Source organism: Ictidomys tridecemlineatus, chromosome 11, assembly GCF_052094955.1.
Source record: "Ictidomys tridecemlineatus isolate mIctTri1 chromosome 11, mIctTri1.hap1, whole genome shotgun sequence".
Classification (NCBI taxonomy): domain Eukaryota; kingdom Metazoa; phylum Chordata; class Mammalia; order Rodentia; family Sciuridae; genus Ictidomys; species Ictidomys tridecemlineatus.
The window spans coordinates 123174240-123197448 of NC_135487.1; the positions used below are offsets into that span (position 1 = coordinate 123174240).

The 23209-nt window shown below is 39.5% G+C and overlaps 1 protein-coding gene across 1 annotated transcript; it reads left to right on the forward strand.

Moving 5' to 3' along the window:
* Positions 1-16757: 16757 nt before the first annotated feature.
* Positions 16758-20096, forward strand: LOC144368402 (Fc receptor-like protein 2). Its single transcript, XM_078027246.1, has 5 exons — positions 16758-16827; positions 17698-17816; positions 18044-18112; positions 19718-19746; positions 19843-20096. The coding sequence occupies exons 1-5, from the start codon at positions 16772-16774 to the stop codon at positions 19879-19881; spliced, it is 312 nt and encodes a 103-aa protein (XP_077883372.1). The 5' UTR covers positions 16758-16771; the 3' UTR covers positions 19882-20096.
* The last annotated feature ends 3113 nt before the right edge of the window (positions 20097-23209 follow it).

The window sequence follows — 23209 nt, forward strand, 5'->3', positions numbered from 1 at the left end:
TCACCGTATCTCTAGACAGTATCACAGAACCCATATTCTTCCAAATCTCTAGATACAACTGACCCTTGAACAATATGGGTTTGACCTGCACATTTCTGCTCATACTACAAATCTGGGTTTGGTTTGGTTTTGTTTCTTTAGATTTACAGCAATTTGAGGAAAAATAAAATCCACAAACTAACCATCAACCATGTAGCCTAGAAATATTTCAAAAAAAATTTTAAGTTAGGCATGCCATGAAGGCCTAAAATATATGTAAATAATAATCTGTTTTATTATTTACTATCATAAAGTACAGACAAAATCTTATTAAAAAGCTAAAGTTTGTCAAGACTTGCACAATGCAGGCCGGACACAGTACCATTTGCAGTGGAGAGAAATGTCAACAAATGTCAGGGCGCGGCATGATAGTAAACTTGCGTAAGATCAACTGTGGTGCCTCCTCTAGTGCTGTAGTAACTTCAGAGTCACCTGCTGGGGCCATTGCGGTGAGATCAAGTATTGCAAGTGTGCACTCAAGCACCCTGTAATTAATGCCAGTCAGCTCGTGAGCATCCATCTCTCCAGGAAATTGTGATTTCTCATGGCTCTGGACTATTTTTCACCGTATCAGATAATATAACATACAAAACGTGTGTTCATCGGTGGTCCGTTGGTAAGGTTTCCAGCCATCAGGAGACGACCCGTGGATGAGGTTTAGGGGAGTCCAGAGTGATGTGTGGATTTTGATGGCGCAGGGGTGGGCACACGAACCGCCACCTTGTTCAAGGGCAACTGCACCTTGTGGAGGAGAGTGTCTCTGTTTGGTGCGGTGAGATGTGAGAATGATAAACAGGACCCCAGGCCTGCTGCAGCCCTCGGTGGGTGTGGGTTCTGCTGCCTTTCACAGATCCTCTGACCATCTTCTTGTGCCTCTCAGTTCCAGTGTCCCGCCCTGTGCTCACCCTCAGGGCTCCCAGGGCCCAGGCTGAGGTGGGGGACGTGGTGGAGCTTCACTGCGAGGCCCTGAGGGGCTCTCCCCCATCCTGTACCAGTTTTACCTGGAGGACGTCCCCCTGGGGAACAGCTCGGCGCCCTCTGGGGGAGGGGCATCCTTCAACCTCTCCCTGACTGCAGAACATTCTGGAAACTACTCCTGTGAGGCCGACAATGGCCAGGGTGCCCAGCGCAGCGAGGCCCTGTTACTCCTCATCTCAGGTGGGCTTGTGGCCCCTAGACACTTGACATATTATGATCCATGACTGCCCCCCCTGTCCTTATTGGTAAACACTGGGATTTCAGAAGACAGGAGGGTGACGTCTGTGGTGTGTGGAGAGGGGGCAGGGGAGTCTCCGTGTCTAAAATCTGATTTTCTTTTCCCAACCACAAGAGTACAGTCTACCCTTAAATGGTCTTTTACCTGAATTTGTATCTACCTGTTGTTTTTTTTTTTAATTATTGTATTGGTTCTTTTTAGTTAGACATGATGATAAAATCCATTTTGACATAGTTATTCAAGCATGGGATCTATCTTATTCTAATTCAGATCTCAGTACCTCCCTTTCCCTCCCCTCTATTGATCTTTCCGCTTTTTACCCATAGTTACCTTTTTAATTAATTTCCTGTGTATGTAAATGATGGTGAGATTCATGTATGTAAAGGGGAAACTTGGGTCCCAGTCATCCCTCTGTCTGTCTTTTCCCTGTTCTCTCCCCTTCCCCTCATTCCCCTCTGTCTAATCCACTGAACTTCCATTTGCCACCTACCATTCCCACCCAGCATTGCGGGCTCCAGGGCCCAAGGTTTGACCTTCTGAAGCTGAAGCCCTGGTTTCTTCCCTCAGGACCTGATGGATATAGAAAAAGCCACGTCACAGCCAAAATCCTTGGGGGACTCTTAGGGTCCTTGGCTCCACCGGTGTGGCTCTGCTGTGTTATTGCTGGTCCCACAAGGCACCAGGTGGGTGTCTATGATTTCTTTTTGTTTTCCCTTTCTTGCTATCACCTTTTCCATCAATAATATAGACTGGATTTACAGAAAGAGAAGAAAAAAAGACAAAGAGGGAAAGGAAAGGAAAACTTTCTAAAAGCCAACAATTTCTTCCTGTCCTCCACAACTCTGCAAGGTCCCCTGCAGAGGGCAACACTGCCACCACACTACAGATTTTACAATGTGCCACTATTTCCAATTGTGGTCATTGGAGATAGAAATGCGGACACATTTCTCCACGCTTGAGTTTTAACTTAAAAGTCAGAGCATTGAATACAACTCCATAATTTTGAATAGACATGGTTTATACACAATAGAATAAGATAGACGTAAGGTAGATTTAAAGCAACTAAAACAATTTGGTGTGATCGTTTCTCTTTGATTGATCCATTTCTTACTAGTTACTCTGCTCTCACAAGAGCAGTGACTTCTTTTTGAATTCTTGCATCCATTATTTGAGTCATAAGGAGACAACAACGTCGCCCATGGCCTGTGGTTGATGATGGCTTTGGGTTGGGATCCCAGCTGAGACTGTCAACTAGAGCACACGCAGAAGACCTCTCTCTGTGGATTTCCTCAGAACACAATATCTTCAAAGCAGTCATATTTTTCTCATGTCAGCCTAGACTCCAGAGTGAGTGGGAATGATCTGCCACCATGTTATGGTGGGCTAGTGCCCCACAAATTTGACCCAGATGTAAGAGGACACAGAGCCCACCTCTAAAGGAGGAAATAGCAAAGAATCTGCAGCCATGATTTTAAAATTTCCACATACACCCCCACATATCCCAACCCATGACTGGAATCCACTCTCCTAACCCCAAATGACTATAAAAAACACAAACCTTCGGCTGCCCTCAAGAACCTGCAAGTGTTTTATGAAAAAAGTAATTCTCCCTGAGACTATCCTCCCCAAGTCTTATCTCAGAGTTTCTTTATTATCTTATTGCTTTATTTATTTATTTATTTATTTTCATGATACTAAGAATTGAACCCAGGGGTGCTCTATCACTAAACTACACCCCCAGTTCTTCTAATTTTTATTTTTGTTTTAATTTTGAGACAGGATCTCACTAAATAGCTCAGGTTGGGCAATAGTGAGAGGTCATATGCATGTGCTCTAGTTGACAATCTCAGCCTGTGTCCCAACCTATAGCCAGCATGCTTCTGCCTCAGCCTCCAGAGTAGCTGGGATTACAGGCATGCCCCCCTGCACCATGCTGATATTCATGCAGTCTATCAGATACAGGATAAGCACACCAGAATCTCTATGCAAACTTTTAAGCTTGTGCAAAGCACTTCCTTAGACTTATCTATTAACACCAATTAAAAGGAATTTGGGGAATTCATCAGTTAATTTTTTTTTCCAAGTAGTAAATATTTCAGCCAGTATTTTCAAGTCCAGTGGAAGTTCTATTTTTAAACAGACAACCCAAGATGAAGGAATTATGATACTACACCAGCTTCTCTGTTCCTCTCCACTGCTCTGCTCCCCATATAATTTTCTCAGGCCCTAACGCCTTTCTAGACCTTCTTTTCTTATCACTACTTTGCTTTGGGGGAGATGAAATGGTCTTCCAGGACTTTCTACATGGGCAGAGGATAACAAGTCCTTCTCTGTTTCCTCATCCACAAAATAAGAAAATAGAATCACCTAACTTAACTTCAACTGGTCCAGACTACAAAAGAGGGTATTTGTTCTTTTCCATGGTGACAGCATGGAGTGTCTGTATGAGTCTGCTTGGGCTGCTATAACAACAGCAAAAAGCATGGATTAGGTGGCTTAATTTTCTCCCAGATCTGGAGGCTGGTAAGTCCATGGTTAGGATGTAACAAAGCAGGTTTCACTTGGAGTCCTCTTCTCTTAGCTGATAGGCAGCTTGTAGGCAGCTATCATTTGCTGTGTGCTAACATGACTGCTTAGAGGAATGTGCTGGGAAAGACCCCATATTCTCTCGTGTCTCATATAAGGACATCCATCCTATTGCATAAAGGCCCCACCCTGTGGCTTCATTTAAACACAGTCACTTAAATTTAATTAAAGACTCTATCTCCAAATGTAGCCATATTGGGCTTTAGGGTTCAGCAGGTGAATTTGGGGAGAACTCAAACATTCAGTCTGTAACAATGCCCAACATAGGATTATGAGAACACCTTTCAAGCCTTCTATTGTCCCATTGACCAAAGTAAGTCACATGGAAGTGCCCAAATGCAAATGGAAAAAATAGTCTCTACCTCTTTACTGGGGAATGACAAAGTCACTTTGCAAATCATTGCATACAGAAAGATGGGAACAGACTCGGGGACATTACTGTACTGATGTAGCATGCAGACACTGGGCTGCATTTCCAGTCATAATTCTTTTTTCCCAGTGCGTTTGAGTGTACATGTGCATACCCACATGCAGCTATCTACTTATAAAACTAGGGTGACTGTTTCAGGAGGTTTCAATCTCAAGCACAAGTGGTCATGATTTGGATCCTTAGATATCTGAAATTAACATCCTGTTTCATGGTGGGAGTGAGTTAACTTAAATCACCTACTTTCATTTTTTTAATTTTCAAGTAGACAAACCCAGTTGGAACTACATGTATCCATTGGGACATAATAAAAGAAAGCCAAGGTCTTGACTGTTTGCCCCCCGAGGGTCCTTGGGCCACTATATAAATTAGCCATATTCAAATCATTAATTTTTGAGCTCTGCATAGCATTACAACACATGGACAGGAGTTTGGCTATAGCGAAAACAATGTCTTGTTTTATTTTTGTTAATCTCCTCTCTCCTAAAATGAACCACTCCTATGCTGTCCTCATAGTGGTGCAATTTTCATTTTTTTCTTTAAATCTTTAAATAAATTAGGTAACAAATCCACAGGGCAAAACATTCAAAAGATATCAAAGTAGCTGGGTGTGGTGTCTCATGCCTTTGATCCCAGTAACTCAGGAGGCTAAGGCAGGAGGATCCCCAGTTCAAGGCCAGCATGGGCAATTTAGAGAACTTTGTCTCAAAATAGTAAGTAAAGAAGAGCTGGGGTGTGGCTCAGTCAGTCTCTGGGTTCAATCCCCAGTATCACAAAGAAAAAAAAAAAACAACCCATACCAAAATATACAGTGAAAAGTGATCATTTCTCTCACTCACTTTCCTGGGTCTCTCAGTTCCTTTTCTCAAAGGCTTCCACTACCAGCAACTTCTTGTATATTAGCAATATCTTATGTAACATGCCATCTGCTATGTATAACTTAGCATATTTACGGATATGATTTGGGGATGTTGCATATTAAATACACACATAATGACTCTTCATTTGTTTGTTTATTTACTTATTTTTTGAGATGGGATCTTGCTATGTTGCCAGTTTGGCCTTGAATTACTGGGTTCAAGTGATCCTCCTGCCTGAGCCTCCAGAGTAGTTGGGACCACAGGCAAGTGTTAACCACACGCAGCTTCACAACATCTTGTTAATGACTGTGAAGTGTTTTACTTAAGCATTCATCATAATTATTTTAATGGCCTTTTAATGATGGCTGTTTAGGTCACCTCAAGTCATTTTCCATTATGCACAATGCTACATGTGTCAATAGATCCCTAAGAATAATTCTCTATAACATAAACTGACAATGGGCTGATTAAAAGAGAAGAGGTATGCAAGTTTATTATGTGCACCAGGGTTTCAGAAGAATGAAAAGTGAATAAATACACAAAAAAACAGTGAGATTTAAGAGCTTGTGTAGCCTCTTTATATGGGAGGAGGGAGCAAGGATACAGGCCACTTAGGGAGAGTTAAGTGGTTTTTAGGAAAGATGAATGGGTCCTGTTATATTTTGAGTGCATCTCCCAAAAGTTCATATGCTAGAATTTTTTATATGTTAACCCCCAAAGTCATAAGTTAGTGATATTTAATAGTGAAATAAGAGAGGCGGGGCCGTTGGGAGATAAATAGGGTTAAATGAACTCATGATTGTGGGGATTCCCATGACTGCATTAGTGACTTGGTAAAAAGAGGAAGCTAGAGACCCAAGCTAGCATGCATGCTTGCTTGGTCTTACCATGTGATGACCCCTTTCATGTTACGATGGAGCAAGAAGACTCTTAACAGGAGCTGGCACTAAGCTCCTGAACTGCCCAGCCTCTAGAACTATGAGCTAAATAAATAAACCTTTTGTTTTTTTAATAAACCATCCCGTATTTTGCTAAAGCAACAGAAAACAGACTAAGACAGGCCCTTATAAGAATAGATGATAGATGATGTGTCCTGCTGATTTCTAGTCTTGCTCTCTTCTGATAAGAGTTTATTTTTCCTGGTTTATGAAACTCCTGGGACTGATGACTGGGGTGTTCCCTTTGGAGAATCAAGGGAGTTTGGAGAAAGTTCCTCTCTGCATCCGCTGTTCACCAGGTGCTTTCTGATTGAAGCCGTTGGTATGCTAAAGAAGCACATTTTCTAGGGGCATTTCCCCAGATCCTTCAACACCTTCCTAACCTGATGTCTCTAGTGAAGCATTATTCATAGTGGTTACGCCAAATCACACTCCCACTGAGTGTACTTTACTCACTCTCATTCTTACAAATGCTTAGGAGTCATATTCACAGGAAGATAGGTTTACTCCAAAGCACCTTTCAGGAAGTCAGAGGAGAACTTTCTCTCTCATAACTCTATTTTGTGGGTCTCAGGGGCTGAGAAAACTTTTCTAAGCAAAGTGGGACAAAAGACAGGGGATATGCATATGCAGATGTAGTTAACCAGAATCTGTCATTCGAAAACTCCCTGCTCTCTGTCCTTGGCATGAGGCAGTTTCTGTTCTCAGCATGAGGAAATGCAGGTGACAGAAAAAAGTTATAGGAAGTTGCCCTTATTTTCAGAGGAAGTTTGTTTTATAAGGAGATATAAGTCCTTATTTCATGATCGACTAGCCATTCAATGTAAGTTTTTGATTTTTGTCTCCTTGTTAATTGAGAAACATTACTGCCTTCCAGTTTTGTTGTTGTGTTTTTGGTACTAAAGATTGAACCTAGGACACTTTTTACCATTGAGCAACATCCCTGTGCCTTATAGTTTTTATTCGAATCTCTCTTTTTAGTGAGCTTTCTGCGCATACCATTTTACCCCTTTGAATTTTTTTTTAATATTCTTTTTTATTACAGTATATTGTTATTATTGTTTTAATCTCTTTTTTATTCCAGTTTTTATTAGTGCATTATGAATATACATGATAGTTGTGTTACCCTTGGGATACCCAGTTGAAGTTCAGGTTCTTGATGTCCTGAACAAAGAATTGAGCTGGACACACAGAAGTAACAGAGTACAGATTTATTTAAAGTGAAGATAGCACTCCAGTAGGTAGAATGGAGGGGGCCAAGTGCAAGAGAGAAGCTCAAGGCCTCGATGTCTGGAAATCAGGGTCTTATATCCTGGCACAGGGTGTCCTCTTCCCTGTACAGACCTGATTGAAGACCTTACCCCATTTCTCCCATTGATTGTCTTATGAGATCTGATTAGAAAATTTTCCAATTTCCCCCCATTGATTACTTTAGGAAACCTAATTAGAATACTGCCCACTTGACTTCCTTCCCTCGGTCATTTCAAGATTTGAACCTGTGGCAAGAGTTGTCATGGTGATGTCCTCAGTGGCAAGAGTTGTCATGGTGATGTCCTCAGTGGCAGGAGTTGTCATGGCAATGGGTTTTATGATAAACAGGATCAGGACTTCTGTCTGGTCCTTCACCAGCTTCTTTTTAATACTCTGCCTCTGCCGTCTTGGTGTCCCTGAACCCAACAGTAGGGTTCATCTTGACATCATACATGCATGGAATATAATTTGTTCCATGTCAGTCCCCAGTACCTCCTTCCTCTGCCCCTTCTCCCCGCCCCTGGTTTCCCCTTCTCTACTCCCAGGCTTTTCCCTGCATCTGTTTATGGTTTTTATGAATTTGTTCTTTATAGTAATACAGATGGAATTCACTGTGGCCCTTTTACATAAGCACCCTGCATAATTTGATCAACCTCATTTCACTGGGCTTCCCTTTACCACCCCTACGCTACCCTCCCCCTCCTTCAATCTTCCTTCTCCATTCCTCTGATTCCCTTCCATTTTCATGGTGTCCCCCCCCGCCCCCACCCACAACCTGCTTTTATTTTGCTCTAGCTTCCACACATGGGAAAACATTTGCCCTTTGACTTCTGAGACTGTCTTACTGCACTTAACATGATGTTCTCCAGTTCCATCCATTTCATTCTTCTTTATGGCTGACGAAAACTCCATTGTGTATATAGACCACGTTTCTTTATCTGTCCATCGTCTAACAGACATCTGGACTGGTTCCATAACTTGGCTATTGTGAATTATGCTGCTATAAACATTGATGTACCTGCATCTCTATAGTATGCAGATTGTAATTCTTTGGAATGGGATAGGTGGGTAATACAGTGGTTCAATTCTTAGTTTTTGAGGAATCTCCATACTGCTTTCTAGAGTATGAAATAATTTGCAGTTCCACCAACACTGTATGAGTGTATTTCCCCCCTACATCCTTGCCAGTATTTATTATTTTTTTGTATTTTCTATGATTGCCATTCTGACTACAGTGAGGTGAAATATCAATGTGACTTTGATTTACATTTCCCAGATTGCTGGGAACACTGAACATTTTTTCATGTATTTGTTGTCCATATGCATTTCTTCTTTTAAGAAATGTCTGTTTAGTTCTTTTGCTCATTTCCTGATTGGGCTGGTTTAGGAGTATTAAGTTTTATGAGTTCTTTATATATTCTGCATATTAACCCCCTAATCAGGAGTAACTGGCAAAGATTTTCTCCCATTCTGTAGTCTCTCTCTTCATGCTCTTTATCATTTCCTTTGCTGTGCAGAGGCTTTTTAATTTAATTTGATGCTGTTTCATGTATTAATTACTGTTTTTTTTTTCTTGAGCTTTTCAGGTCTTTTAAGGAAGTAAGTGCCTACACCAATATGTTGGAGTGTCTATGTTTTCTTCTTCCAGTTGCAAAGTTTCTGGTCTAATTCCTAGGTCTTTGGTCTATGTTGAGTTGATTTTAGTGCAGGATGAGAGAGAGGGATCTCATTTCACTATTTTACATATGGCTTTTTAATGGATCACACTTCACTATTTTAAATATGGCCCATTGTTGTTTGTTAAAATGGCTGTCTTTCTCCAACATATTTTTCGGCACCTTTGTAAAGTATCACATGACTGTGTCTATGTGGGTTTGTCTCTGCTTCTTCTGTTCTGTTCCATTGGTCTTCACGCCTGTATTGGCGTGAAAACACCAATTACATGGTGTTTTGTTACTATAGCTCTGTAGTATAGTTTGAGGTCTGGTATTGTGATGCCTCCTGCATCTTCTTGCTAAGGATTGCTTTGGCTACTCTGGGTCTCTTATTCCGCCAAGTGAATTTTAGGATTTTATTCCTAGTTGTAAAGTATGTCATTGGTACTTTGATGGGGATTGCATTGACTCTTTTTAATGCTTTTGGTAATATGGCCATTTTGACACTATTAATTCTGCCTATCCAAGAACACGGGAGATCTTTCTATCTTCTAAGATTTTCTTGAATTTTCTTTCTTCAGTATTCTATAGTCTTTATTGTAGAGGTCTCTCACCTTCTTGGTTAGATTTATTCCCAAGTATTTTATTTTATTTTATTTTTTTTAAGGTTTTTTGTGAACAGGACAGTTTTCCTGATTTCTTTCTCAGCAAATTCATTACTGGAGTATAGGAAAGCAAATGATTTATGCATGTTGATCCGACATAGTGATACCTTACTGAATTTGATTATCAGCTCTAGAAGTTTTCCAGTGGAGTTTATTGGGTCTTCTAGATATAGGATCAAGTCATACGTGAACAGAGATAATTCGACTTTTTCTTTTCCTATTTGTATTCCTTTCATTCCTTCTCTTGCCTGATTACTCTGGCTACAGTTTCAAGAACTATGTTGAAGAGTAGACATCTTTGCCTTGTTCCTGATTTGAGAAAAAATGTTTTTAGTTATTGTCCATCCAACAAGATGTTGGCTTTGAGTTTGTCCTATGTAGTCTTTATAATGTTGGGGTAATTTCCTTTTATCCCTAACTTCTCCAGTGTTTTTAATATGTACAGGTATTGGATATCATCAAATGCTTTTTTCTCATCTATGGAGATGATAATGTGCCTCTTGTTCTTAACTCTATTCATGTGGTGAGTTACATTTATTAATTTAATGTATCTGGCCAATCTCACATTCCTGGGATTAAACCCACTCAATCATGGTGTACTATTTTCTTGATGTGTTTTTGAATGCAGTTTTTCTAATATTTTAATAAATACTTTTGCATCTATTTTTCACCAGGGACATTGTCCTATAGTTTTCTTGGTGTGTCTTTGGTTTTCATATCAGTGTGATACCGGCTTCATAGATTAGATTGAGGAGTATCCCTTCTCTTTCTATTTCATGGAATAATTTAAGGAAGATTGGCATTATTTCTTCTTTGTTTGGTGGGATTTGGTGAGAATCCATCTGGTCCAGGGCTTTTCTCAGTTGGAAGTCTTTCAATTGCTGCTTCAATCTCCTTGCTTGATATTGGTTTGTTTACATTTTTATATTCCACGGGTGAATTTGGGTAGATCATAGAAATTTATCAATGTTTCTTAGGTTTCCTGTTTATTGAAGTATAAACTTTCAAAATAGTTTCTCATGATCCTCTGAATTTCAGATGTATCTGTGGTGATATCTCCCTTTTCATCTCCAACTTTGTTGATTTGGGTCTTCTCTCCCTTTTTTGATTAGTTTGGCTAAGGGTGTATCAATCTTGCTTATCGTATCAAAGAGCCAACTCTGTTGCTTTGATCCTTTGTATTGCATTTGTTCTCAATTTTATTAATTTTGTCTCTAATATTAACTATTTCCTGCCCTCTACTGATTTTTTGAACTCATTTGTTCTTCCTTTATTAGGGCTTAGAAATGTAATATTAAATTATTTATTTGAGATTTTTTTTTACATACATACATGACAATAGTGGAATGCATTACATTCATAATTATCCATTCACAGCACGATTTTTTGTAGCTCTGTATATAAAATATGTTCATGCCAAATTATGCCATTATATATGAACTGTCTTTTTTTTGCATTACAATTCTTAATACACCTTTATACCACAATTTATCATATCTCTGTATATAAAGTATGTTGACACCAAATTCACATCTTCATACATGTATTTTGTATAATGATGACCATCACCTTCCACCATCCTTGTTTTTTTTTTTGTTGTTGTTTTTTTAATGTAGGCCCTCAATTCTATAATCTTTCCTCTTAGAACTGCTGTCATACTGTTCCAGAGGTCTTGGTATGTTGTTTCTCTGTTCTCATTTGTTTCTAGGAATTTTTTTTATTTCTCCTTTGATTTTGTCTATGACTCACTCCTCTTTTAAAAGTATATTATTTAATCTCCAGGTATTAAATGATTTGTTTTTATCTTGTTAATGATTTCTAGTTTCATACCATAATGGTCTAATAAAATGCAAGAAATTATCTCAATTTTTTTTTTTTTTTTTTTGGTAACCGCTAAGACTTGCTTTTTGTCCTAAAATGTGGTCTATTTTAGGGATGGTGAGATTCACTGTGGTATACATGCTCTTTGTCTATTTAGGAAGGTTTTTTTTTTTTTTTTTTTGGTAACTGCTAAGACTTGCTTTTTGTCCTAAAATGTGGTCTATTTAGTTTCAGGCTCAACTGAGAGGAAAGTGAATTTAGTTATTGATGGGTAGAATATTCTATAGATGTTTGTTAGGTCCATTTTATTAATAGCATTGTTTGGTTCTGAAGAATCTTGGTTTACATCTGGATGACCATCTATTGGTAAGAGAGATGTTTTGAAATCAGCCAGAAATATTAAATTATGGTCTATTTGATTCTTTACATTTAGTAGGTTTTTTTTAAATGTGAGTAGATGCATCGAGGCCATTTTTATTTATTTATGATGTTTTATCCAGACTTTATTCTCCTTTCATTAACTATTCTTCTAGTGAAGTTCAGCCATATGCTGGCTTTGATATTTACCTTTCTTTTCTTCTATATGAAATATTTCACTTGGTATACTTTGTAGTGCAGGCTTAGTGGTTACGACTGCTTTTAGTTTCTGTTTGTCTTGAAAATTTTTAACTTCTGCTTTGATTCTGAAGGGTGGTTCTTCTGGATATGGTAATCTTGATTGAAAATTGTTATCTTTTAATGCTTTATATATTTTATTCCAAACCCTCGTGCCTTTTAGGTTCTGGGTTGAAAAATCAGTACAAATTATAATGGGCTTAACTCTAAAGGTGACTTCTTCTTTTTCTCTTCTGGCTTTCAGAACTCTATCCTTGGTCTGCAGAGCAGGCATTTCAGTTATAATGTGTCTTAGAGAGAGTCCTTTTTGATCTTGTTTATTTGGAGTTCTAATTTTCTGTTGCATTTGGTTTTCCACTCATTCCTGAGGTTTGGATTTTTTTTATTATTCATTGAAAAGATTGTGCGTTTTTATTTTAATTTTGTTCCTTCATGGATGCTAATGATTCTTAGATTTGGTCTCTCAATGTTATCACAGATTTCTTGAATATTCTGATCTCAACATTTTTTTCTCTATCATTGACTCCACTTTCAAAGTTACATATTTTGCCTTCAAGGTTTGAGAATCTGTCTTCAAAGTGGTCTAGTCTATTAGTGATTTTTTTCAACTGAATTTTTAATTTTCAGGATTTGTGTTTGGTCCTTTTTCAGCATCTCTATTTCTTTGTTGAAATGTTCTTTCACTTTCTGTATGTTCTATCTTAGTTCCTTCCTTAGATCTTATTTAGTTCATTGAACATTTTATTTATTTATTTATTTATTTTTTTAAAGAGAGAGTGAGAGAGGAGAGAGAGTGAGAGAGAGAGAGAATTTTTAATATTTATTTTCTAGTTCTCGGCGGACACAACATCTTTGTTGGTATGTGGTGCTGAGGATCGAACCCAGGCCGCACGCATGCCAGGCGAGCGCGCTACCGCTTGAGCCACATCCCCAGCCCCTCATTGAGCATTTTAATTATCAACTTTCTAAATTCTTTTTCTGGTGTTTCCTCTATTCTGAGGTGTCCGTGGGATCAGTTATGTTGTGAGGTACTTGGGATAGCTTGCTCTCTTCATTTTTCATATTGTTAGTATTTATGCCCATCTCCTGGGATAATTCTTTCTTCTACTTTTATGGGAGGGATTTTTTAGTGAGTTGTTTTTTCTTTACTGGGTTGGCTAAAGGTCAGTATTTTCACTCATTTTGAACTTGCTACTATGTTCTGTCTCTTAACATCACATTGAGATGAGATACTGGTCCCCAGGAATTATAGCCACTTCAGAGCGATGCCTTCTACTAATATATTTAAAAAAATACTAATAATGTTCTTCTGCAACCCACTAAACTATTGTTCTTGGTCAGTTTTTTTTTGGGGGGGGTACTAGGGATTGAACTCAAGGACACTCAACCACTGAGCCACATGCCCAGCCCTATCTTATATTTTATTTAGAGACAGGGTCTCACTGAGTTGCTTAGCACCTTGCTTTTGCTGAGGCTGGCTTAGAACTCATGATCCTCCTGCCTCAGCCTCTGGAGCCACTGGGATTACAGGCATGCACCACCTCGCCTGGTCTTGGTCAGGTTTTTGAAGTAGGTTTTTTTCTTGGTGTTTACCATTTGTTTATTCTCATCTCTGATCCAAAGGAGTCAAACTTGTTAGGGGAGTCTCTATGTAGAGTTTTACTGCAGGGTTCCACTTCCCCCTTTGTAGGCATCTCAGATCTTATTCCAATGGTTCAAATTCCAAACAGCAGAGCAAATGGGATGTGCCTCTCCCCTCTACTTTTCCGTCTTGCCAAATCTTGAAAACATTATTCATTTCCTGGCTTTTATGATGCCCATGGTTTCCCTGTGGATCTTCCAGCCCAAGCAGAGTAGAGAGACTCGGGCTTCCTGAAGGGCAGCCTAGACATGGATCCAAAGAACCTGATTTATTTTATTCTTAGTATTTTGTGGTTTCTCCTAGTAAATATGTCAGCCTTTCCTTATGTAATAGTAAAAAGGCTTTGGAGTGCTTTTGACTGACTTTCACAGTGGTATTTTTGTTATACAAAAGAAATGGGTTTAGGTAGTCTAGTTTCTCAATCTCTCTTGTGTGCATTTGGGAATTTGTAACGTGGTTTAGCATTCTCCATTTTTAGATGTTAAACAAAAGTCTCCTGTTTTTTTTTGCAAAATTGTTTTGGATTCATATTTATTATCTGTCCAGAAATATTTTTAAGTATGTACTAGGATCAGAATATAACCTACTTTTTTTTTTTCCAGATAGCTACATAGTTGGTTTTATTTATTTATTTATTTTTTATTTAGAGACAGGGTCTCACAAAACTGCTTATGGCCTCACATTTAGTGTAAATTGCTAAGGCTGGCCTTGAACTCATAATCCTCCTGCCTCAGCCTCCTGAGTTGTTGGGATCATAGTCATGTGCCACCACACCTGCCTTTACGGATTTGCTTTTATACCATTTATTTCATAAAACATTCCCTCAGTGAAGTGAGACCTTTATAACATACCATGATGTTATGATATAAGAAGTATGTATTTGGTCTTCGTTCCTGGTTTCTACCCTAGAGCTTCTTTTTTATTTTATTTTTAAAAATTTTGTGGGCTTCATGGGTGTTAGCCAAGCATTCCACTACTGAACTACACCTGCAGCCCTTCACAAGAGCTTCTGAAATATTAGGGTTTGCCTGAATGATGGGAGCATTTTTTTTGTTTATTTACTCTTCTTTCTCTCTCTCTTTTCACCTTTTATTGATTCTTTTTAGTGATATATAACATTGGGGTTTATTTTGACATAATTTTAAAGGCACAGAATATAATTTGCTCTAACTTAGTCCCAAGTATTTCCCCTTTCCTATCCCTCCTCCCTCCTCCTGTTCCTGTCCTCCTACTCTAATGACCTTTCTGCTATTTGATTTTAGTTTTTTGTCTGTCTTTTGCTTTTTCTTTTAGTGTCTTGTGAATGTGCGTGACGGTGAGATTCACTGGGGTATACATGCTCTTTGTCCTTGGTTCCCGGCACAGACTTCCTAAGAGCTCTGGAATTCCCTGAGGAATAATAATAAGATGGTCCTTGGCTGAATGGGAGATGGCTACTAGGAAGATCATTCAGCCCCACCCTGGCCACTGGAGAAGGAACAGGAGGTAGAAATGGAGTTAATCACCAATGGCTAATGAATTCAATCAATTATGCATCCATTTTCTTTGACCATCAACTTTAGAAAACTTCCAGTTGTCAATTTTTTCTCTACCTCTTTGAGATGAATCGTCTCCCTGCCTCTTGCCACTTGTACCACCTAGGAATGTCTATCTCAATGATTTGAGAACCATCCATTTGAAATTTAAGCCAGAAAGATATGGCCTCTATGGCAGTACTGTAAACTTCTTAGAATTACTTTAATTTGATCTAACCATTTTGCTTTATAATTCTAAAATTCTGCTTTTATCTTTTTTAGTTACTGCCTTCTGTTTTCTCTATCCTCATTATTTTGAAAAAATTTGCATATTTAATATCCTGAGATTTATTTCCTTTTTTTTCCTTTTAAGTATAGGCAGAACTGGGTGCAGATGGCATATACCTATAATCCCAGCAATTTAGGAGTCTGAAGCAGGAGGATTGTGAGTTTGCAGATGGCCTCAGCCACTTAGTCAGACCCTGTCTCAAAATAAAAAATCAGGAGGGTTGGTGATACAGCTCAGTGATAGAGTGCCCCTGGTTTTATCCTCAGTACCAAAAATAAAAGTTATGAACACATCTAGACCTTTCCTGGTTTTGTTATGAATTACCGGTTTTGTAACAATCAGAGAATATTTATGATCTATCTACTTTGGGGAATATTTTTAAATCTCTTTTGTGAAACAACAGATCATCAGTTTCTGTTCTGAATGCTTAGATAGTAGGCTGAAGTCCACTTTAAAAATAATGTCTTCAAGAAAGAGTTGCTAGAAACATATACAAATTTCGTAGATGATTTAAAATGTCAAGCCTGATGATTGAATAATAGTTTTGTTTGGTAACAACTGTAGTGATTTTTTTTTTATTTCCCTAAATAACAGACAAATTAATTATGAAGTTTCTCTTTCTTTTAAGCCACGGGAACTCCCCATCCGTGTGGCCATCTGTACGGAGCTATTAGTCTGAGGTCCAGAAAATAGCTCCTCTGAGCACACACCTGGTACATCTATGCTCATAGGCCATGTTTCTTGTTTTGCGTCTCTCTGCAAAGATGAATGGTGCAAGGTATAGACTAATGGATCTTCTGAATGTCAATATCAAGCTTAACCCCAAGACCACTGCTGTAGGCTGAGGGTTGCAAATATTAAAACATTTAAAAATTAAGAATGGCCACGTAGAATCTAAAATGGAAGAATAGCAAAGTAAAACTAGATCCATTGACAATTAAAATATATCTTAGAATAATTAAAAGTAGTATTGTACAGGTGTGTGCCTGGACAAAGAGACAATAGAACACCATAGAAAATTCATCCAGAGATGGATTCATGCAGGAAGCTCCATAGGAAATGGCATTTCAAGTCTGGGTAGGGGGTGGGGGTGGCAGATGAATTATTCAAATAATAACTAACAGTGTTGGAATAAGGAAGCAATCTTTTGGATGAAATACAGTTGGTTCATTCTTCTATATCTTATGTCTTACTAGCTAATTATACACAGATAAGTATGCCAAAGCTTTAAGAGAAAAAGCTTCTGTTCTGAAATGAATGTTCTTTTTTTCTGGTTTTCAGGAGAAAGTTCTGCCATTAGTGCACCCAGGTGAGAACTTCCCAGTCAAAATTGTAACTCTGCAGTGCTCCCTGGATCGAAATTTGGAATACCTATGAGTTCTCTGTTTGTAATAGAGACCAAGGCTATTGGATCACGTGGTGTCTTCCTTTTAATACTCTTGTCTCTTAATACTTTATTACATTTATGCTATCAGAGCTCTGTCTTAGGGTGATCCACATGACTCCAGGTGTTGAGTTATTTAGGATTAAAAATATTTCAATTAATGTACTAACAGATATTAATGATTATCGAGTACCTATATGTATGAGTAAGTTATCATTAGATATTTAGAGGCTAAAAATATCATTATTAACTATGATTATGATTATTATCATTTGGAAGTACTGGGGATTGAATCCAGAGCCTTGAGCAACAGACAAACTAATTATAAAGTTTCTATTCCCTTGAAGCCAGAGGATCTCCTATACCCATCCATGTGCCATCTACATGGAGTTATTAGTCAGAAGTCCAGGAAATAGCTCCTCTAATCCATGCCTGATAGGCAGTGCTCTACCACTGAGCTACATTCCCAGCCCCTAGAGGGGTGAAAATATGCATAGACTAGAGTCCTATGTCCTCAAGGGATATAATATCTTATAGGAGATGTAAGATATGCACAGAGAACAAGGAAGACAAAGATAAAGTAATGAGAAAGATGCTGGTTAAGTTCTGTGAGAGTTTATAAGAGAAAAAAAATAGATCTAGGGAGAAAAAAATATGAGGAAGAGAAAGTTGTTGCCAAGTCAGAGCCAACAGTCTGTGTCATGGGCCATTCGGTCACCTGACGGGGGTGACCTGCACCTGGCTTCTACTCACGCTCTCCCCAGCCTCTTCCCTCTCTGTGCTCTCTCTCCCCAGGGACTACCACGTAGATAGTTCACTTTCTCACAGAGGTGCCGCCAGCCCCAATCCTCAAGGGTTCACCCACCCCGGCCCACTCCCGGACACGGAGGATCTGCAGCCGGAGTATGTCAATGGTGAGTCCCCACCAGGAGGGGATCTAGGGCTGGGACAGGGAGGGAAGCAGAAGAGACAACAAGGCGGTCTTGCCTCTCCAACCTCGGGAGGCCCAGTCACTCCACGAAACCAATGAGTCCCTCAGAGCCACGTGGGGGGTGTGGTCGTGGAGCAGGAGACTGGGAAGGTGTGGCTGATGCTTGAACTTAACTGTGAACCTCAGGGAACGTTTGTCTTCTTCCTGCAGTGAGCCCCAGAGGAGATGAGGGTGTGATTTATTCCCAGATCTACAGCAGCCAGCAGCCAGAAGGCTCAGGTAAGAAACTTTAGAGGGATTCCTGTCCAGTGGATGTTCCTTGGAAATGTGCATTTTGTGCACAACAGGCTGCAAGATATCACTTACCCTTGGAATGAATCAGGAAGGATCAGGAGGTACCTGGAGGCAGGCTCTTGTGGACAAACTGAACTAAAGAAAAAAAAAGCAGAAGATCTAATAATTCTTCATTTGAATAGGACTAGACAGTTAAGGAGTATCCAGGATATAAGGAAGAGAGAGGAGTTAGAATTTCTAAAGCTATCATATCCAAAGTCCAGGAAGAATTCCCTTGGTTGGAATGGGTCATTGCGAACCCTTTTTTTTTTTTTAAGTTTTCTGTTTTAATCGGTGTATATTATAATCACACATAATAGTGGGACTGAAAATGCCATATGCATACATGCACATAACATAATTTGTTTAATCTCATGCCTCATTATTTTCCCTTCCCCTTCCCTCCTTCTTCCCCATCTGTTGATCTGCTCTATTCATCTCCTATTTTTAATATTATCATCATTATTATTTACCATTATTTAAGTGAGGTATCTTAATCACACACAAAGGCGGGACTTCTTGTGGCCTATTCATGTGTAGACACAACATGATTTGGGTAGTTTGTCCACAGTACCTCCCAGGCTGGTAAATGGGTGGAGATGGAGAACATCATGCAAAGTGAAATAAGCTGTGCCTCTCTTTAAGTGCCTGAAGACTTGGGATGACTCCACGAATCACCTGATCTAGACAATTGTCACTTGGACACATAGCTTTGCAGGAACCAAGAGGACAGTTCTGTGGCAGTGCAGAGTGAGAACTTCCAGCTGTGGCCCTGAACCTGCCCTTTCTTCTGTGCTCTTAGCTTCTGACAGAGCCAGTGGCTGTTGGTAGCTTGGTTAATTTCCTGACCTGTGGTCACTCAACCTTTGTCCTCTGAACCTGTGAAGCTAGGTCCTCTGTTAGTGTGAATTAAAGTAGTGCCACTGTTGTTTCCTTCTGGGACCAGCCCAGCAGAACAGATGAAGTACAGTAGGGTCTACCGGGTGTTCATCTTCCAAGCTCTTGAGGTGTGGATCTGAATTAAGGAGAAGGAGGAGATTCAGTCCTACTATACACTTTGAAAGAAGGTGGAAAGAGACAGACAGCAGTGAGCAGACCCTGCAGCCAGACTCCAACTGCTGGGTGACTGGGATCTGTCATCCCTGAATGTGCATTAAGTATCCTTCTCTATGGTAAGGTGAACCATCCATGGTGGATTATCTAAAAACACATAGAGGAATGACAGAAAAATGAGCCCTGGAAGGATATTGTAATGGTCAGAGAAGCCAAAAAAATAAAAAATAAAATAAAATAAATCATGAGGATAATAGCTCACAGGAAGTTGCATCAGAGAGAGGGAGAGCTTTGTTAGTAAGTGTTGGTGGGGACATGGGGCTTGCAGTCTTATAGGAGCTCAGAGTGAGCAAATTTAATGGATGGATTTTACGGAACAGGAAGGGTTGGACTTCCATCCATGAAACGTAGCAGTTCTCTGCCCTGCCGCACACAGTCTGGGCGTAGGATATAAGCAGAGACCCAAGTATTCAGTACCATTTTTTTTGGCCTCCACAGCAAACATCAGGACGTCTCTGGAGAACAAGGTGAGCTAGAGCCTTTGGCAGTCCCTGCGTCTCGACTTTCTTCGCCTGATTCCTTCTCTTATGCTGGTATGTCCCACTGTTTTGTGTCTCTCCCAGGATTTCCGAGTCATCTACTCCTCTGTGAAGAAGGCATAAAGCTTGGCAGGATCAAGAGCAGATGGCTGCAAAGATAGCGCCTCACTATGGATTTGATCAGCCCCTATGCAAATGCTCAAGGCTGACCCCCTGTCTCAGCAAGAATGTGCCCCAGGGACTCTAGGCCAGCCACCTCGCGTCATGATTTTTATTCCCATCAACTTCCCTCCCCAATATTTTATCTTATTCATTAAATATTTCTTGAACTGCCACTACATCCCAGGTACTGTGAAGTCAATGATCTCTAGATCTCAAAGCATCAACGTGAAAAGACTTGAACCTAAGAGGCAAGGCCTCTCCTTCTCCTCCTTTGAAGTGAGAACAATAGAACCATCTAGGGGCTTCTTTTTCCTTCCCAAACTAGGACTTGGTCACCTTTTGCCTCCCCAGAGACCTCACTTACAAATGGAATTGTCTCTTGTTTTTGTGAGAACTTGACGGGGGACTCTGGGAGGAAACGGCAGCCTGGGGTACTTGCCACCGTGTCCAGGTTCTGGAAGGTTTGATTTTACATCAGTTTAAACAAACTAACAGGGGGGCTTACCATGTTTTGAAGTGTTCAGTGTTGTGCATCGATTCCCACAGTGTGGGCAGTAAGAGCACAGCGCTGGAGTCCTGCGGTGTGGCCCCAGTCCCATTCCCTTCCAGTCGGGCAAACTACTTGAACAAACTACTGAACCTTCTTGGGCCTGGCTTCCTCGATTTTGGATAAGTATGACCCACAGGGTTACCGTGAGGATTATGCAAACATCCATTCATTGCTTGACACCGTTTCTGCCCTATAGGTCACACTGCTGAAGTTCCTCATGTTCATGTCAGATACACAAAATGATCACTCTGCCTTCAAGTACAGTCCTAAAGCTTCCAGCTTAATTAAGAAATCTAAGTAATGAGGAACTCAAATCTAATGACTGTCAAGGGCAACTAGCAAGTTTTCACCACTTTGCTTTTTAAATGAATGTTTTATATAATTTCATGCCCTTATTTCTGTCACGGTAAAATAAGCTGCTTGGTAAGAAGAAATTTACTTGTGTTCTTGCTCATACCGTTCATCCACGGTGTAATTGGCAGGAGTAGCACAGTGAGCACAGATGACAGGTCCGAATGCAGAGTGACAATCTGTTCCAGGGAGGACAAGTTACTTCTCTTTATATAATTCCTTCTCCTGGCAAATGCAGTTCACCAACTGGAAGGATGTAGGTGGCTGTGGGCTTGGAGTTGGTATTTAAACAACTGAAAATAATTCAGAATGTATGAAGTACATAAAGTTTGTTAGAAAAAATAATCCAGAGTGATTATGGCTGTTACTATTTAATTTTTTATTGAAATGATTATAGATTATCCAGAAATTGCAACACAGTGAACCAAGAGACCTGTGTACCCTCAACCCAGCACCTCTGTCAGGTAACACCTTGAGTAAATCAATGTCGGTGTCATCCACAAAATGTCTTCAGATTTCACACATTCCACAAACACTCACTGTGCGTGTGTGTGTGTGTGTGTGTGTGTGTGTGTGTGTGTGTATGTTTCAATACAGTTTTATCCACAGTGTAGCTTTGTATAACAGTCTCCACGGTGATCAGGATTTAGAGGATTGCTTTCACAGAGAGCTCTCTGTGGCCACTTGGTCTTGTCTCCACTCCCAATCTTTAACGTCAACCACTAACCTGTTCTTCATGATTACAACTATGGTATTTCAAAGAGGTCATTTAAATGGAATCTTAAAATATACAGGTTTTCAGATTGAGTTTTTTCACTCAGCACGTGCCTTGAGAGCCATCTTCAAGTCATTCAATAATTTGATTGTTGCTATTGCTGAGTAGTATTCCACGGCACAGATCAGTCATTCATCTACTGGAGGACACTGAGGTCGGCTCCAGGTTTTGACTATTACCGATCAAACCTCTATGATCATTTATCAACAGGTTCTTACTGAGCACGAGTTTTCATTTCTCTGGGATAAATGCTTCAGAGTGATTTCTAGGTCTTAATGGCATGTGCATGTTTAATTTGGAAAGAAAATGCCAGAATGGCTACTCTTGTTCATTTCCCAGCAGTGAAGGAGTGATCTGTTCTTTCTGTATCCTTGCAGCATCTGGTCTCATTGCTATTTTTCATCACAGCCATTCTGATAGCTGTACAGTGATATCCAATTGTTGTTTTAATTTGCATTTCCCTCAGGACTAATGTTGACCTTTATATATTTTTATTACCTGTTTTTCACAGGTAGATCCTCATTGAGAAAAATATCATTCAGGTTTTTGTCCATTTCCTAATTGAATTGTTTGCTTTTGCTGTTGGATTTTGAAAGCTTTTTATATGCTCTGGATAAGTCTTTTGTTGGATATTGGGTGCCAATACTTTCTCCCAAGTCTATACCTTGTCTTTCCATTTTCATAATAGGTCTTTCACAGACCAAGAAAACTATTTTTAATTTTAAAGAGGTCATATTTATCGGGAGGCAGAGGCAAAAGGATCATGAGTTCAAAGCCAACCTCAACAAGTTAGCAAGGTGCTAAGCAACTCAGTGTCTCTAATAAAATTAGTGTCTCTAATAAAATAAAAAATAAGGCTGGGGATGTGGCTCAGTGGTCAAGAGCTCCTGAGTTCAATTCCTGGTACCCCTCCCTCCAAAAAAGAGGTCAAATTTAGTGATTTTTTTCTTGTATGATTCTTTTCTTTCCTTGTGTTTTATATCAAGTCTTAGACTCTTTACCTATTCTCAACCCACATAGGTTTTCTCATGTTTTTTTTCCCAAATTTTTATATTTTTACATACTACATTTAAGTATGTGACCCATTTTTATATTAGATATGAGGCTTAGGTTGAGGTGTATTTTCTTCACCTCTGGATGTCTCATTGCTTGAGTATTATTCATTGAAAAGGTTATCCTTCCACCTTTCAAGACTTTGTCAAAAATCACTTGGGCAAATATGTCTATTTCTGGGTTCTACATTCTTTTCTACGGACTTGTATTTTTTTTTTTTTTTTTTTGGTACTGGGGATCGAACCCAGGGCCTTGTGCATGCAGGGCAAGCACTCTACCAACTGAGCTATGTCCCCAGCCCCAAATTCTATCTTTATTACTGTAGCTACCTAGTACTTTTAGCTTTCAGTGCTGGGGATCAAACTGACATGCTAGGCAAGCACTTTACTACTGAGCTACATTCTCAGTCTTGTAATTCTCTTTAATATCCAGAAGAGCAATTCTTCCAATTCTCTCTTCCAATTTCATTATCAATTATTTTTAACAAATGCTAATGAGAAGAGTAGCAGCTGTAATAAAATAACATGTTTTCATCTCTAACATGTGCAATTAGCATGATA